Raw genomic sequence first — 18,064 nt, 5'->3', positions numbered from 1 at the left:
TAATTGACATCTTAATTGACCCATCTGTCACATAACTGCATTTTTCTTATTATCATGTTACTTCAGCATCTTTTGCACTATTCACCACTGCACTGTTTCATATTTAGTCATGTAAATATTAGTCTTTTCTTATTATGTTTATTGTTGATATTTAATCTCGTACCTGTACATATGAGAGCACAGTTCACCGAAGTTAAATTCATTGTGTGTGTAAGCATACCTGGCCAATATATCTGATTCTGATTCACTGTTTCTGAGGTTCGCTGCATCGCTGTGTCAGAGTGCAGACTGGCGATATCCTCCCTGATCAGATATTAACGTTACTTTTTTTTGACTCTGTGGCTCCCCTTTTTCACTGAATCGTGTTTTATTTGTTCATATCTTCAATCTTCTCCAGGATCCTGAATTCAAGCCAGATCTGGTGGCGTCCAAATCAAACGCGGCGGCCGGCCTGTGCTCCTGGGTTTTAAACATCGTCAAGTTCTACGAGGTTTACTGCGAGGTCGAGCCGAAACGTCAGGCTCTGAGCAAGGCCAACGCGGAGCTGGCTGCTGCACAGGAGAAACTTTCTGCCATCAAGAGCAAGATCAATGTAAGCCATCCTATCAGAGAAATGAGACAGGAAATGAAAAGTTTATTTGCTATATGCCAAGTATCCTCTGAAAGGAAAGCTCTTTCAATGTCTTAAATCCAGGGGATAAATGCTATGAAATTATATTACCATTTTATTAAAGAAAGGACTCACTGTTCTTGTGTTTTTTTAGTCGTTTCTCTGATGCAGAAAAGCAATGACACAAACATTAAATTGCTTAAAAACTTTAGAGGTTGGACTGACTTTGTACCAAACTGAATGTGGGCTGAGAAATGAGTTGTGAAATCCAGAAATCTCAGAAGTGAGCCATAAAAGATTTCAGAGACATCAGTTTGGATCAACAACTCTATCAAAGTCTGGATATATGCAGCATAATGAGAGTGTGATGCTGCAGCTACAAAATAAGAACAACAACCAGAGGCTATAAGCAGAATCAAGAAATCAGGATATGAATTATTTTATCAAGGCCTGAGTGACAGTTGATGCATGAGCTCTGCCACTGATGATAAACCAGCAGCCTTTGTATCAATACAGGGCTGCTGTAAGTGCTATTAAAGGCTTTTACTGTTCATTAATCTCCAACCAAATCCATCAACCTAAAAACTCTATTGATAAAAGCAGCTGTAAATAATTGTTTCTCTGCGGCATTTGACATTCAGCACATCAGAGTGGCAGAGAGCCCCAGCAGAGCGTGGTGCTCGGGACGCCGCGTCGGCAGCGACTGCTTACATCAAACCCTGCAGAGTGCACAGAGACGACTCTTAATAAGATCCAGCATGACTTCTCGCTGTCATTTTTCAGCCCTCAGTCAGATCGCCTGAGCAGAGAGACGTTTCAGAGCCAAGGGGAATTAGCGATCCTCAAACTAATCTACTGAACCTGTGTGCCACTCCACCGATTAATCCTGTTTGTCCTTGTGCTAATTGCGTCCATATGCCAAATAAATCCATAGTGAAGGAATGATAAGTTTTACCCAACTGTCCCCTCCCCCCAAAGTCTCTTTCACACACAGTCTTCTGCTGTCTTTGTTATTTTCTTTGAAGATTCTCGACGACCACGCTGTATTTTAATAAGTGCCAATGTTCCTACATGTCTGTGAGTGCCACTTTATGTTTCTCTGTCTGTGTGTGTGTGTGTGTGTGTGTGTGTGTGTGTGTGTGTGTGTGTGTGTGTGTGTGTGTGTGTGTGTGTGTATGTGTGTGTGTGTGTGTGTGTGTGTGTGTGTGTGCGTGCGTGCGCCTGTGTGTGTGTGTGTATGTGTGTGTGTGTGTGTGTGTGTGTGTGTGTGTTTGTGTGTGTGTGCGGTCGATCAGCACCTTAATGAGAACCTGGCCAAGCTGACAGCCAAGTTTGAGAAAGCCACCGCGGACAAGCTCAAGTGCCAACAGGAAGCGGAGGCAACGGCGCGCACCATTTCTCTGGCCAACCGTCTGGTGAGGAGGGCAGCAGAGGGGTCACATCAGCTACACACACACACACACACACACACACACATACACATATATACACAAAATGTCTCACTTGCTCATTTTCTCAGATGCAAACAGATGTGTACAAAATGTATTCATACACATTGAAGTATTTCTGCAAACTGGAGTGTAGCTGTCTCATTCCAGTTTAGCGTGTCTTAAGTGTTTAAGTGTGTTTAAGTGTGTTTTTAAAGGGGGGTGATAGTAACTGTAGGATTTGTTGTCCAAAAATGAAAAATGTGGAAACCTAAATATATAGCCATGGAACTCATCCCCCTCATTCTCTTCCTCTCTCACCATGAAATTAAAATTTCCCCTCGTTTATCACCAAAGAGCTCATTAATTATTGACTAATTTGAGTCTTTATGGCTGATCAGGGGTTCCTAGCATGCTAACAGGCTAACCTAAGCTCTGTGTTGAATATGAAGAGCTCAAAGACTATATGACAGACTTAGTGTTGGTCTCTTGGCTGCATGTATGAAGGCTTGAGTTCTGCATTTGGCTGCAGTCATGTTTGTATTTATTAAACAGAAATGGTCACATTTGGAGAAGGGGTTTTCTCTCTCTCTCTCTCCCGGGAAAGCCAGCATCATTTCTGATCCCATGCACAGGCCAACACATGAATATATGTATGATAAACACTGTGCAAGCTAACAAGCCAGCTATGACGAGCACAGTGTGCCTGCTGGTGAGCATAGAAAAATTAAAACTAGAATTTCACTCGCTTAAATAATCAGAGTCCAAAAGAACCTGCACAGCCAGCTATTGCCATTCCAGGTCTTTCATTTTAGATTTAAAAACATTCAAGGACACCAGCTCCTTGAGTTTCAAGTCATTCTGCAAAAAGATTCCAGGCTGAGGGTGCAGAAATACCCAAAAGATCTTAAACCAGTTTCTGTCTGAGCGTTTGGGACATGGAGCATAAAGAGTGTCCTGAGAATGCAAAGAATACTGTCTGCTGTCCGGTGCTCCTGTACTCCTAGAGGTGGCCCCGCCCTTAATCCTCCGACTGCTTTTTGGTCTCTTTGACTCCAAATGGGACCATAACTGACACTGCTGAGTTAAAGAAGACTTAGAACTAGAGATTGAGAACATTAACTCATTAGTCTACGGGGGTGGCCCCCTGCTGGCCGTTAGAACCACTGCAGTTAGAAACACTTTTCAGACTTTTAGTATACTTCCACTTCTTAAATTCAGTCCATGATCCATACACATCTGTGCCCACAAACCTTTTTCTTTATCTCCGCTGGTTTGTGCGGTTGTCGTCTTCTTCAGGAGCACAACTCGTATGTTTATACACATACACACACAGCGAATAAACATAAGTCCCTGCATCATCTGCCCGTGTGTAAATGTGTGTAAATCTCCTGCTGACAACAGCACAACAAAAAGATGAGTGTTGACACTGTTAGTATGTTAATGTAAATTATTCAGAGGAGGATTTGAAAAGGCCTGACAGGAGCAACAAACGGACGGGAGGTTGTGCAGTCTCTAATATCAATGCAAATGCAGTCAACTTGCTGAAGTGTACAGTGACGCCGTGTTTTATTCTGAAAAGTTACAGACTGGATCAAAGTGTGGTGCCTCCAAACTTTAGGAGAGATTAGATATTGAGGTAAACTTTATTGATCCCTGAAGGGAGATGGGATCATTGCTGCAGTAAAGAGTAGTGGTGTCTGTTCCTGAGCAGGGATGTGATAAAGGAGATGAAAGTGTAATAAAACTTGAAGGTAGTCGGGCATTGTGCTTCTGGATGTTTCCTCATGCTGCATGGATAACAGCAGCTTTGGATTAATTTAGACTTTATATGGGGTGGGAATTGGGATGAGTACACTGTATGCTATAGAAATGTAAGTTTGTGTTCCTTCCTGTCTGCGTGTGTTTCAGGTGGGAGGTTTAGCGTCAGAGAACGTCCGCTGGGCTGAGGCCGTAGAAAACTTCAGGAAACAGGAGAGGACTCTGTGCGGGGACGTGCTCCTCATCACCGCCTTCATCTCTTACCTGGGATACTTCACCAAACGCTACAGGCTCCAGCTGATGGACAACACCTGGAGGCCTTACCTCTCTCAGCTGAAGGTCAGTATCCCTTTTATTTTTTATCTTAGGCCCCACTTTTTTTCATATTAAAATCTGAATGAATCAAAGGCACAACAACGTTTGTAAAAGTTCCAGTGGATTTCTTCAGCCTGCAGCCGTGAAACAGGCTGTAATGACTGCATCCCAACAAGTGATCGATGATAGTGTGCCCTCTAAAAGTTCTGATTTTCTTCTCTGACAGGTTCAGATTGTCATTTAAATGGGACATATTATGAAAAATCCACTTCTTCAGTGTTCATTACATTTAAAGAGACATACACACGAAACGGAGCGTTCTGAGAGAGCTGGTTTATACAGGGTCACAAACCTCCTCTGGTGCTTGATTCGTGTTATATTTTGACCAAAGCACAGCACAGATGTTTCATTTAGACCACAGGGGACTGTTTGAAAAGGGGGATAATATGTCCTCTTTAAAGTGTCTGACAACATTACAGAAAGGCTCAATTAGCGGTGATTTTTGACAACACTGTGGGGAGTAACAGTATGTACAGCCGCTCCTTTGACCACGAGTCAGTCACAGCCTGCTTCTTTCGATAATTTTGGACTTAAGAACAAGCAGTTCATCATTTAAAACACACCTTCAGCAGGTAGATCTGCTGTAAAGGAGATGCTTATCTGTGCTGCACTGGTCTATAGTGACACCTAGCCAAGCACATTTCCGCACATAGCCCGTCACACCCTCTGACACAAGGAGGCGGAGCCCTGTGGGCAGTGAGCGTGTAAAGCTGTCTGGCTTTGCTTTAAAAGTTAGAGCCAAACATGCAGGAGACCAGGAACCCCCACCGCATTTGGAAGGTGACTTGTGCCCTCTCTGCGACTTATCTGCAGCTAATAAAAAGTACAACAACACAAATTACCATGAGACATAGAGACAACATTAAACTGGGATGAGACAGCATGAAGCCACTTATATAAAAAGTCACATCATCTTCCCCTCTTTAGTCGTACATACCCAGAGTTTGCTGCTGTATGTGACAGTTTTTGAAAGAATGGTAATACAGCTAATTTGGGTATACAGAATAATGAAATACTCCCTGATTACTCCAAATATCTGTCACTAATGTTGACATGGTGCTATCTGAGTAAATTCAAATTCATAGTCCTCACCATGTCTGCTTTTGTCAAAGATAACTCCAGCTTCACTCTCCATTTCTCACCTGCATCGAGGGTTAATTAAGGGGTAAAACTCCCTGAAGCTTTACACTTTAACTCAGTCATCTTCATCTGTAAGATTCCCATACCCGTCACCGCCGACTTGGACCCTCTGACCATGCTGACGGACGACGCAGACATCGCAGCGTGGCAGAACGAGGGTCTCCCCGCCGACCGGATGTCAACTGAGAACGCCACCATCCTCACTTCCTGCCAGCGCTGGCCGCTCATGGTGGACCCCCAGCTGCAGGGCATCAAGTGGATCAAAAACAAATACGGGGAAGGTCTACGTGTGATCCGCATCGGACAGAGAGGGTAAGAGGCCCGATGATGAGATGTGCACGTGGGTTTTTTTTCTGGATAAGATTCTAACAGTGGTCTTTTATTCCTGAAAGGTATCTGGACGCTGTGGAGCGAGCACTGGGAGAAGGTGACGTTGTTCTTATCGAGAACTTGGAGGAAACGTTGGATCCTGTTCTGGGACCTCTGCTGGGAAGAGAAACCATCAAGAAGGGCAGGTAGGGAAAAAGAAGTTGATAAACCTCTATCACATGTTGGCCTCAAAGTTTGTTCCTCACCTTAAAAACAGCAGAAGGAAAACGACCCACCTTTGTCAGTTTCTTTTTTAAGAGTTATTTGTCTTTTAGGAATCACAGGCCGACTCGGTCTGTGAGCAATAAACTGGAATGGAAAGCCAAAGAGGAGTAGGAGACGGACTAGCACATTGTTAGTTTCCTTCTTTTCATGGGATTTGTTTATAACGAGAAAAATGTGGAGCGAGAGCTTAAAATAATAATGACATGATATCCTATGGGAGCTGTGCAAGACGGGTTTCCCCACGGAAACCTATGACAGCTTTTTGTAAAAGCGACAGATTATTAGTGCTTAGCTCTTAATGAGGATGTCCTGTAACTGGTGTAGCATCTCCTTGTCGTCTTGTTGTCTCCTTGTTTCTAAAAAACAGGTACATAAAGATCGGAGACAAGGAGTGTGAGTATAATCCCAGTTTCCGCCTCATCCTCCACACAAAGCTGGCCAGTCCTCATTACCAGCCCGAGCTGCAGGCCCAGTGCACCCTGATCAACTTCACCGTGACCAGAGATGGGCTGGAGGACCAGCTGCTGGCCGCCGTGGTCAGCATGGAGAGACCTGACCTGGAGCAGCTGAAGGTGAGAAACACGACCTGATGCAGCGATTCAACAACAAAGAAGGGTTTTCTTGTTATCCGGTATGTAGCAGGAATGTGAAAGTGAAACAGAGCAGACATGAAAGCAGAATCTGTCACACTCTTCAGGTGCTATCAAAGAACAAACAGCCGCTCCACGTCCGACTCTTTAGTGTCTCTCCTCTAACATCTCCTCTGTGCAGGAGTAATTAAAAGAAACAGTCGGAGGAGTCAGAGGCCTCCAGGAGCCAGGCGGAGCACTCGCGCTCGTCATTATCCATTTTGAACGGTACTCGTTGGCGAGAAAACATCGTCCGTCTTTAAACATCACAAGCAGCTGCAGGTCCAGGTCTTTGATTCAAAACAATCAGCTGCTGCCTTTGATTCACCGCAAACTAAGTGGATGTGTGATAATTACAGAGCTCTGGGTCTCTCACTGAAGGAGACTGGGACTCTGCACGGCTGTGTGTGTGTGTCTGTGTGTGTGTGTCTGTGTGTTCACGAGGGACGGAGAAACCACACCATTACCTGCTTTTTAAATGTGCATTGAATAGATTTTAATCTCCATAAAACAGTTTGATCCCACAGATTCACTCTTTCTGTGTAGAAACTGAACTTTAGAGAGGATTTGTTGTGGATAGTTTTATCAGATGCAGCAGCCAATAGTGCTGAAATCCACAAAGCAAAAAGTGGGAAACTCTTGGAGCACAACAGCGAGAAAGGAAATGATTACATCAACTGTTGGGGAGCACAAGGTGCTAACCAGCTAACTAGTTAATTCTGCTCGTTCAGCTGTGTGGTCACTGACTTGAAGAATAAACTGAAAGACTGCAGAGCTATTGTAGTTGTAGCCTTATACAGTGTGGTGAAAACAGGCTAAATGCAAAGTCTACAAACAAAAAGGGTGCAAAACAATCTGCTGTTATGTCACAGTGTGCAGAGATTTTCAAGATAATCTCGTCACAATGAAGCCAATGTGGAAGTGCAACATCCTGCAGTTCCTCCAGTGTCCACTAGAGGCTGGCTGCAGAAGCACAGGAAGTCACATACACACCCATTCTAAAAAGCCTGTTTTTACAGCAGAGATTAACATGTTTACAGCCTGGTTCAAAAAACCAAATAGGTCTGATTAGCTCATGTCTCGATCGACACACACTGTACGGGGGGTGAATGTTTTGATGACTCATCAGTTTTGATTTAATGAAGGATAAGAGTAATTCACAATAAGGCGCAGGGTCTCTGTGTGGAGTTTGAATGTTCTCCCCGTGCATGTGTAGGTTCTCTCCGGGTACTCCGTCTTCCTCCCACAGTCCAAAGACATGCTCGTTAGGTAAACTGGTGACTCTAAATTTCCCATAGGAGTGAATGTGAGTGTGGCTGGTTGTCTGTTTCTATATGTCAGCACAGTGATTGACTGGCGAACAGTCCAGGGTGTAACCCACCTCTTTCCCCATGGCAGCTGGGCCCCCCGTGAACACAAACGGGAAAAGGGGTATAGATAATGGATGGATGCAACCAGATGAGACTCCCCCTGCTGGATATTTGAAATAATGCAGGTTTAACTTACCTTTTGCATTGGCTTCACCTTTGAAACAAAGATGCTGCGTCCACTTTTGAACAACAGAACGGAGGCGGTCATTAGACAGGCTGTTAGCTATCGTGGCTTTTTAATTGATGTACAAACATTGTGCTGAATGCAGCATCTTAAAACGTCATTATTTCTCGTACAAACTCCCCAACGCATTACGCTTTGATTCAATTAAATAGAATGAAAGCCTAATGTCCTGTTTTTAAAAACACATTAGATACTTTGCAAAGCTTCTCCAACCAAACAGACTTTCATTTGAAAACTAAGAATCCTTCACAAACTGGTCTGGAGTGTAAACATCTAGACAATAAGAAAAGATCAAGTCTGTTATATTACTATGTCACGGAGTGTTACTGGGATGTATCCGTGAAGAATCAGCCCTAAAGGCAGTAATCTAATAATCCTGAATCTAAAAAATCAAATTAACTTTTTGAAGCAGTAACGATTGAGCTCCATGTCACATTCACCCCCGCGCCCTGTTCCTCTGACACGCCTCCATTTATCATCAAACTCCACAAACTGTGTGAGTGTGTCTCCATGTTATCCTCCGGGGAGTTTCATCTTGGTCTTATCGCTTTGGGGGACTCATTTATGTTCGCACATTAAACATCCACCTCTGCACAATCAAAGCACAAGCAGATGGGCCGCTCTTAAAGGTGTGTGTGTGTGTGTGTGTGTGCCTTTTTAATGTAAATGACGGTCTTTGTTGTTTGGACCTTGGACCCTCGAATGAGGAGAGAGCGCCGTTGTTTCGTCACCAGCTGGAGCTCTCAGCTGTCTCTGCCGGTCCCAGTTAATGGCCGACTCTGTCCGATGCAGCAGGTTCTTCTGGAGCAGTAATGAGCTGCAGATAGTTATGACACCCGCAGTTTGGTCCACGGTGTGAATGTAAATCTTCGTAATTAAGTAAAAACTCTCTTGATCAAAGCCGCAGCTCCTAATGATGCTTGCTCGTCTCGTCGACAATCTGCTCTTTTCATGTCAGCTGTTTGATACGGGTTGGCCGATGGCGCTACTGTACCAGCAATTAGACAACACATTGACACACTTCCACTGTTCCTTAAAAGCTGCTCTTGTTAGTCAAATGGGGAGAAGAAAATGATAAATTCCTTCTTCCGTTGAGAACATGTCTGGCTGACGGCAGTGAGAGATCACAACAGGAGATAATGTGGGAAGTCTGTTAACGGGTCGGGCGGATTTACTCCAACACAATCCCATTTGCATTTTGATGGTTTTCTGGAGGTGTCCTTGTTTGCGTTGGGCCTCTGTGGGGAGTGCTTTACTCAGACCTGTAGGCTTTCATCCACCGACAAATCAGCATTTTTAATAAACAGAGAAAAAAAACAACACCAAAATGCCAGAGTTATTTTAAGCCGCGTGTCCCCTCAGCAAAAATCCAACGCAGAAGAAGTGAAATGTGCTTTAATGAAGCTTGTTTAATTAGCATTTCACTGAGATCGCAGGGTGAGGAAAAAAACAAGATCTGGAACTCACTTATCATTTTAATTAACAGTGAGAGTTGAAGGTGGGAGGCAGGTAAGGGGAGGGTTGTTGTGTACACTGAGCACCTTCCTATCAGTACACGGCCCCGCAGAATGAGCCGCTGAATGGTTTTTTGTTGCCGGTAAACAACCCACACTGATAACAATCAGACTGATAGCAGAGTGCAAAGTGTCTGTACCTGTTTATATCCTCTCAATGACTCGCTGCTATTAAACCTTTAATGAGGTGAGCGTCGCTACTGAGCCGTAAGACGACGCCGGCGTGAAGGAGCTCTCGTTTAGCCGAGCCAAAGAGGGGCTAAGGAGCTTAAAATGTCAAGTTGCCTTTTTGGAGAGAGCACACGGGGATCAGTCTTCAACCTTTTTCCCTCCGCTGCTCCTCCCTCTGCAAATAGAAGAGAGCATGTGTGCATCTTTAAGTGTGTTTGCTTCGGTCCTAATGAGAGTTAAAAATCCCTAAATTACCTTAACAGGGCCGCTCCGTGGCACGCTAATCATTTGCCTAAAAAATGATAGATTTTATATCTCGTTTTAATCCCAATTAGGGTGTTCTGCTGACTGGTTAATTGTTTGTTTTTCGCAAGCAAGGGTAATTACAAGTACAATGTGCCGGAGGAGAGCTAATCGTTAAAAACTGACTCATTACAGGTCCAGTCGGGGGTGTTTTAGTGTGAATAGCGTTCCCCCTCAGGAGCAGCCAGTCTGGGCTGAGTTAGAAGGTCACAGTTGACTCACACAGGCCGATGTCCCAGTTTAAATGTCCAACACTCAGACCCGTTCTGTTCCTGTCTCTCTGCTCAGAGTGCAGGCATGTCAGCGCTTTTCTCAAAATGCCACCAATCAGATCATTTCTTTCTTTGCAGTCTTGACAGAGGAGATATTTTTCTTTTCCTAATGGGGCATTTTTCACATTTTAAGGGCAGTAAAAAAAAAAAAAAGAGCAAAGAAGAAACAAAAAGTGAAGATAAATTAGGTCACGGTTCAGAAAATAAGGAACATTATCCTCGTTAAATGGAGACGGACGTCTGTTCTGGAAGATGTAGATGGTTTCTGAATTCAGTTTATTGTGACCTCCTATTTGCTGTTTGCAAAGTCTATTTTTAACAAACTTGGTGAGGAACTGACGCCAGGGTTGTAGAAATCAGAAACTTGCACTTAGATCTCTCCTGAGTTTCTACTCTCACATACAGTATGATCAGTCAGTGTGTTTTAATTATCTCCTTTTTATTGCATTTGGCAAAGACGGTTTTTTATTCTTCCACTAACTGCCAATTGCCGCATAGTCCGTGCATGCTGCGTTCAGCTCCGACGGACGCCCTCCACGATCAGGAGTCTTTATGTTGTATTTTATTTTGAAATTGACCGGATGCTCTGTGCATTTCCTTGTCTGACTTCCTGTTTGTGTCCATCTTTTACGTATCAGTATATCAAAAATATACTCAGAGCGTATTTGAAACAGTGCAGAGTGTAGGAATGCGCTTGCTGTGGAAACGGGAGCATTGACTAGAGTGGCAGCGCACGGTCCCGTAGTGCTGAGGGGCCGCAGCGTATACGGACTATGTGGAAAATTGGCAGTAACATGCATCTCATTGTATCCCATCCTTCTCTGTTCATATCTTTCTTTTTATCAGCTCATAGGAGCAGAAAAAAATCCCTTTTTAATAAAGCAGCTTTTAAAAAATCAGACTAGAACATTTAATCTCTCAAAGCTGCATCTTAAAAATGAAAGCAGTGTAAGAAACATAAATCCCTCTGTAGTGCTTTACTCGACTGCTGTAATCTAAAAAAGGTTTCACTCAGCAGCTCTGGCTCAATTAAACACAAAACATCTGCAGATTTTCACTCAGATGATGGAAATGTATCTTTGAAGAGGCTGCACCTTAAGTCCACCTGTTGAGTCACAGCTACACAACTAACAAGTAACTTTTATTTTTGATTCTGTCCTGTATCTATGCAACCATTTTTAGTCCTTTCCCCAGGTGTGTGTGCAGGTGTTCATGACTGCATCACTCTGCATCGATTAATGTTTAAATCTGCAATCATTGCTCTTAAGAGTCGAACACAACTCAGGATTGGCACTCTAAACTGCCTACAGTCGCACTTCTGTCAGAAATCTCGGCGTGATTTTTGACAGGTCTTTCAAATTTGACAGCTCAGATTGCCTCAGATGTCAAGACCAGCTTTTTTTCACTTGAGGCTATTCGGAAGGAGAAAGCAGTATCCTCCTGTGAATGAATTTAAGAGAGTCATCATCACATGTTAATTACATTTTAGATTATTGTAACGCTCTGTATGTTGGTATGGATCAGTCGTCTCTTTAGCGCTGGTCCAGAACGCACAAACAGGTGTTCTGACTGGGAAGAGACGACGTGACCACATCACTCCAGTATTGGCTTCTCTCCACTGGCTTCCTGTCAGCTTCAGATCCAGTTTAAGATTTTATTACCTGTCTTCAAAACTTTACATGGATTGGCACCTTCCTGTTTGTCTGGGTTGTTGCACCAACATGAGCCAGTCAGAGCGCTGCGGTCAACACACCAGAGGCTCGTGGATGCTCCCAAGATGCAGACTTACTTACAGTAGCAGCTCAAGTGCATCTTTGTATGGACTTCAGTTTAGGAGCGATGATGAACAGACTCGATACGACTGTGTTTCCCAGACGTTGGATCGAATGTGTTCAGTTCTTTCAATGTCCTATAACCTGCTTATAAAAGCTTTATCACTCTGTTATAAGCATCAATAAATATCTGAACAATGGTTGGTGGCACACTGTTCACCTACACTGTGGGTAAAACTGTGAGTGTAAGATTTAACAAGGAGGAGGCTCGATTAGTTCTAACGGTGGTGTAAAATATCTCTCATCCCCGCTACAGAAAGAAGTGTCATAAAGAGAGCGATTACGCAGTGTGATGTCTTAGACTATCTCCTCCATCTCAGCTAAGTATGTCTTCTGTCATGGGAACATTACGCCACAGGGAGGAGGAACAGCTCCACCCACACTCCCCCCTCCTGTGATTACATACTCTGCAAAAAAAAAAAAAAGAAGCTTATTACTTCCTACCTCCTCCTGTCAGGGATCACACCACTCACAAACCCTCAGCTATTATCAGCCACCGACAACAGTGGAGTAGGCAAATCTCCCAACAAACCGCCCTCCTGTAATTACAACAATCCAAAGGTCAGAGAGGCTTCTATTAAAGGAAACTTCAATAAAGCAAAGTCATTATCGGGCAGAAACAAGCGGCTACCACAGACTCTAATGAAGGACAAAGTAGGATGAAGCAATAAAGAGAACTAACCCTGTCGACTTTGTTCTCTAACGCCGCACAGACGCTTTGAAAAAAGTGAAAGTTTCCTCCAACACTTTTGTTTTTTCTACCAGAACAAAGACTGCTTGAGTTCAAGCTTTATTCCAAGAGGGGGAGGGGGGTGCTAATCCATATGGTGAGGAGACTACAACACATTATCACAGCGCTGTGTGTGTGTGTGTGTGTGTGTGTGTGTGTGTGTGTGTGTGTGTGTGTGTGTGTGTGTGTGTGTGTGTGTGTGTGTGTGTGTGTGTGTGTGTGTGTGTGTGTGTGTGTGTGTGTGTGTGTGTGTGTGTGTGTGTGTGTGTGTGTCAGTAAAGTGTAAAAGACGATTCAGAGAAACCGTTTCTGTTTGGTGCGGCCATTGACTGTATATAAAGACAGATGACTTGTCTCCAGCTTTTCCAGTTGTACAAAAATGAAGCCAGGGGGCGCTGGTGGCGCAGTGGTTAGTGCGCGCGCCCCATGTACGGAGGCCATGGTCCTCAAAGCGGGCGGCCCAGGTTCGAATCCAGCCTGTGGCTCTTTTCCCGCATGTCATTCCCCACTCTCTCTCCCTGATTTCCGGCTCTATCCACTTTCCTATCTCTCCATTAAAGGCACAAAAAGCCAAAAAAAAAAAAAATTAAGCCAGAACTTCCCCGTATTAGGTCCTGACATGTTGAGGTGAGAGTCTGTGCTCTCTGTGCAAGGGCGATCAGCTGGTGAAGCCACAGTACTGACCTCCCGTCCCTCAGGTAGGTTCAGTCCACAGCAGGACAGGTTCTTGTGTCGGTTGGAAGCAGACACTAACGGTCGTGGGAAGTTCAATGTCTCTTGTGTCACCGGCAATTTCCACATAGTCCATGCATGCTGTGTTCAGTCAGCTCTCCAGTTTTGCTCCGACTGATGGCGCTCCCTGCCCCGCTGGATCCGTTTGTCAGTAGCTGAACACACAGGTTCAAAAGATCACAGGAGAACTACAAGATCACACGGGAATAAAGATAACGTATTAACAGCATGTTGCTTTGTCTTTCTGAGGATGATTTGTTGTTCATTCGGTGCCTTTTTGACGTAATGTTGATAAAGTGATAAAAAATATGATTTGAGTCTGTATGTCATGTTTTATTTTGAAATTGACCGGATGCTCTGTGAGTTTCCGTGTCTGACTTCCTGTCTGGGTCGACCTATTCTGTCCAGCTTTGCGCGTGCTTGCAGTGTGCTTCGTTGAAAATAGACCAGCAGCATATTTGAAACGGAGCGGAACAGAGAAGCCCTGCTGGCACGCTCCTGAGACAGAGCGTGGCGCATGCTGTGGAAACACTAGCGTAGACTAGAGATGAAGCAATCGATGTGGAAATTGGCTGCTGGTGTTAGTTAGGTTTCCTCTCGCCGTTCCTCCTCCTCTCTGATAATCCGGTGCACACAGCGCTGCAGAAGCCTCGTATGTTTCTGTGAATGAAGTCTTAGTAAATGTTCAATAGTTTTATTTAAGTCACAGATTTCCATAATGAACATTTCCGCTTATAAGAGAGATACGATAGTAGAAACATAGTAAACAAACTTAAATTAGAATAACTATTTTTAAGTCACTTTGTGGACTTGTCTTTGAAATCTTAGACAAAAAAGGTATTATGGTACGGTACCTGTACTGATTCAATGCTTCAGGAGTTTTAGATTGAGTGTGTACGTATGTCTTTGTTTTTGGGGGTACTTGTGTTTGTGTGTGTGCCGTTCATCATCAAAGCTCCCTCGTCTCTCGCTCAGATCGACAGCCTCTCCACATCGAGTGTTTTGTTGCTCTCAGAGGTTTGATGTCGGTAACCAGACGGAAGCTGGTTAATCCGGCCCACGGCGCTCTCTTCATGAGTCTGATGGCCCCCGATGCAGAGTGTATTGATTACTTCTGCCTTTGAGGTGCCCTTCAGTGTTCCTGTCCTCATATTGACCCACACCTTGAACATCTCCTACGGCCTCGGATGAGTATGATGAGCCTGACAAAACAAATGTGTTGGAAAGAGAGACATTCTGTCCTCCTGCAGCCATGAAACCGGCTGTAATGACGGCACCTTTCCTCAAAGTTCATCCTCTCAAAATGAATGACGTTATTTCAGAGAGGATCCCTGCAGAGAGAGACACCAGACCACACTGACGAGTAATTTGACTTCACAGAAACAAACATAACAAATTCAATGCTGCCTTAATTCGGTCACTTTATTTTCTTATGTTAAGCTACAAAAGCAATGGATCTAAATTAAAACTCTTAAAAACCAAAGTACAACAATAACACAAACAAAGTACCACATTGTAACAGAACTCTTTTCTTCTGTGACTTGACATTTCTGCTGAAAGTATTTTGTTCAATAAATCAGTGAATCTTTATTTGTACAAAGCTGTGAATGTTTTAAGTTCCCTACCATCTTTCTTGATCAATAACGTGGATCAGTGCCGTCAGTCTGATATCCGATATGTAAATGACATCAATGTCTGACCCGATACTGAAATAAGATCTGTTCTGTCCCATCTCTGGTGATGATTGTCAAATGACTTGAGTCTGTTTTCTGTGTTTTTTAGTCCGACCTGACGAAGCAGCAAAACGGTTTCAAGATCACTCTGAAGACGCTGGAGGACAACCTGCTGTCCCGTCTGTCCTCGGCTTCAGGGAACTTCCTGGGAGACACGGAGCTGGTGGAGAACCTGGAGACGACCAAACGCACCGCGGCTGAGATCGAAGAAAAGGTCCTGTTCTTTCTTTCATCATTACGCCTCTTTTCTTTTCGACTGCAGCACATGAATCACAGTTTTACTCTTAATCACATGAAGAGGAGGTATAGTAATACATGTAGAAGAAGACAGAGAGAACCGAGCTTTTAGGGTTTAAGATGACGACTAAAGGTGCGCCGATAGAATCAAACGGTTTTCAGCGTGCTCGGCGCTGACCTCACAAGTATAGTTATATAGAATAACTATGTGCAGATCTCAGACTCAAACACACACAGGTCCATTTCATGCCCTGCGCACAGCGACACTAACGGGCGTCCACACACACACAACAGGCTAACGTCATGAAGCTCACACCACTACAGGACGTAGTGTTTACGTTTACTGCTTGTACCTACACTGCAAGCTAACTCACGCTTGCACAAGCTAACCGCCGGTGTTTGTCACCTGCCTGTCCAACAGGAAGCAGACCAACTCCACGTCCACGGGTAAAAGACAACACAAGGTTCACCCTCGTTTTAGAATGATCTTTATACGCTTGGTGTTTCTCCTCACTGTGATTATATTTTCTCTTCTTTGCTGCTACGTCCACGTCCGTCATATTCACCGGTTTGAATTGCGTCCAATCACTGAATTGTATCCACTCCTAAACTCACCTGCTGCGCTGTCATTGGCTGAAGGAAACACACCAGCTCCGCCCACAAATGTCCCAAGTCAACCAGAACAAACCAGAACAGTAAAATCCAGTCAGAGGACAGAGTCTCTGCAGACACAGTCACCAGCACACATGTATGGAGGCTCAGAAGGGACGCTGGAGCAGATTTACTTTAGGAGAAGTCTGTGTTTTATTTTGAAGGTTGAAGCTGCTGACTCTATCTTTCACTGCTTTTGAAGTGTTTGGTTGTTATTCCAAATATTTATGTCACTTGTTTAGATTTCTATTTTCAGTTGTGTGAAAGTCAGATTATAATATTGTTAACTAAAGTTGATCATTTTCTTTCCTTAAGGGGCCCATATTGCATAAGTGCATGGAGCGGCAGTACATGAAAACAGACACTTTTTTCGAACTTTATCTATTGTGAACATACTTTAGTAGGTACATAGATTAAATATATGAACCCCAAAAAGGGCATAATATGACCTCTTTAAGAAAAGTTTGTTGCTCCCTCTCTGTGCCTTTAATTATATAACACTGAAAAGCTGTTTAATGCTCGGCACATATAACTCCTTATTTTCTACCTTCTTCTTGCAGGTATCCTGTAAATATTTCATTGGTGATCGATAAGAACAAACTAATTAGGCATTAATTCTCTAAATCACTGCAGTGCTTTCCTCTCTGCTTAGTTTCTCTTCTTTGGTTGGATAGAAAAAAAACAGATCATTACACCTCCGCGTATAATCTCTGCTCGGAGAGAATCACTGATGTTCCTGATACTTCAGAGCTCTCATGAGAAACTACAGTGTGCTGATGTGAGCGGAGAGGAGCGCTGCCTCTGCAGATGTTCAGACTTAAGTATAATTACCAGCTTTTAATTGTCATGTTGCACGCAGCCAGAGAACATTTTGTCTGCAGCCGTGAAATTGGAATATCTCTGCTCTTCACTGGAGGGTGTTTTATTGGGAGCTGAGCGGCGACTGATGAATCCTGAGTGTGTGTCTGTTGGTGTGTGATTGTGTTTCTGATGTCTTTACTGTAGGTAAAAGAAGCCAAGGTGACAGAGGCTAAAATCAACGAGGCTCGGGAGCACTACAGACTGGCAGCGGCGCGGGCTTCCTTATTGTACTTCATAATGAACGACCTCAATAAAATCCACCCCATGTACCAGTTCTCTCTCAAGGTAGCCCGTCTATTGACACGCCATGTTTCCTCCAGGCCTCCTGGGCCCTCAGTGAGACCCCTCTTTACGCTCCCTCCTCTGCTCCAGCCCTCCTTCTTTCATTTGCTCGCCATGTTTTATGCTCTTTGCCCCGCTTTTATTGTGTTTGTGGCTCCCTAATGTGGTTATGTAGAGCGTAATGTCTCTCATATTGTCAGCCCGGCGAGCGCTGAGAGGAGGCGGCCTGAGATATGGTTTCCAATCACTCCTCGCTCCGCAGGTAGCTGCCCCGGCTCGAGTCCTTTCACAACCTAATCGAATGAAAACACATTGAGAAAGTATATACCTTTGACCTTGTGAATGAAATGAGGTACATTATAATGTGTGTTGGAGCAGAGTGTGACTCTGCTAAATGACAGAAATGACTGCGGAGCGCGCAGAGAAGAAGAAAATAACAATCATTCTGTTTCTCAGGTGACATTTCAATTTACACTCCAAATACTGCTGTTTTAAAGATTTAGCGGAGAAGGCGCTTACACCTCTGATAAGTCATGAGATGTGTGCATTTCATACCTGCACTACTTGATTAAAGTGACAATGTGAGAAATGTCAAATCTTAACAGCAGACACACACACTATGAGGAAGGACTCTTAAAAACACATGATTTATGCAG

General features: G+C 43.9%; 1 protein-coding gene across 1 annotated transcript in view; it reads left to right on the top strand.

The window, feature by feature from the left end:
* dnah9 (dynein, axonemal, heavy chain 9) overlaps positions 1 to 18,064 on the top strand; it is a 179,177-nt gene that overhangs the window by 111,393 nt on the left and 49,720 nt on the right. Inside the window, exons 58-65 of the mRNA XM_061027577.1 lie at positions 398 to 592; positions 1,906 to 2,025; positions 3,949 to 4,137; positions 5,390 to 5,625; positions 5,706 to 5,828; positions 6,275 to 6,479; positions 15,427 to 15,591; positions 17,271 to 17,411. Coding sequence (XP_060883560.1) covers positions 398 to 592; positions 1,906 to 2,025; positions 3,949 to 4,137; positions 5,390 to 5,625; positions 5,706 to 5,828; positions 6,275 to 6,479; positions 15,427 to 15,591; positions 17,271 to 17,411 — 1,374 coding nt within the window. The remainder of the gene's footprint in view (positions 1 to 397; positions 593 to 1,905; positions 2,026 to 3,948; positions 4,138 to 5,389; positions 5,626 to 5,705; positions 5,829 to 6,274; positions 6,480 to 15,426; positions 15,592 to 17,270; positions 17,412 to 18,064) is intronic.

This window comes from Labrus mixtus, chromosome 21 (genome assembly GCF_963584025.1).
Source record: "Labrus mixtus chromosome 21, fLabMix1.1, whole genome shotgun sequence".
NCBI classification, from domain to species: Eukaryota; Metazoa; Chordata; class Actinopteri; order Labriformes; family Labridae; genus Labrus; species Labrus mixtus.
Note: the sequence above shows the minus strand (reverse complement) of the source record. Positions and strands in the feature narration are given on the sequence as shown.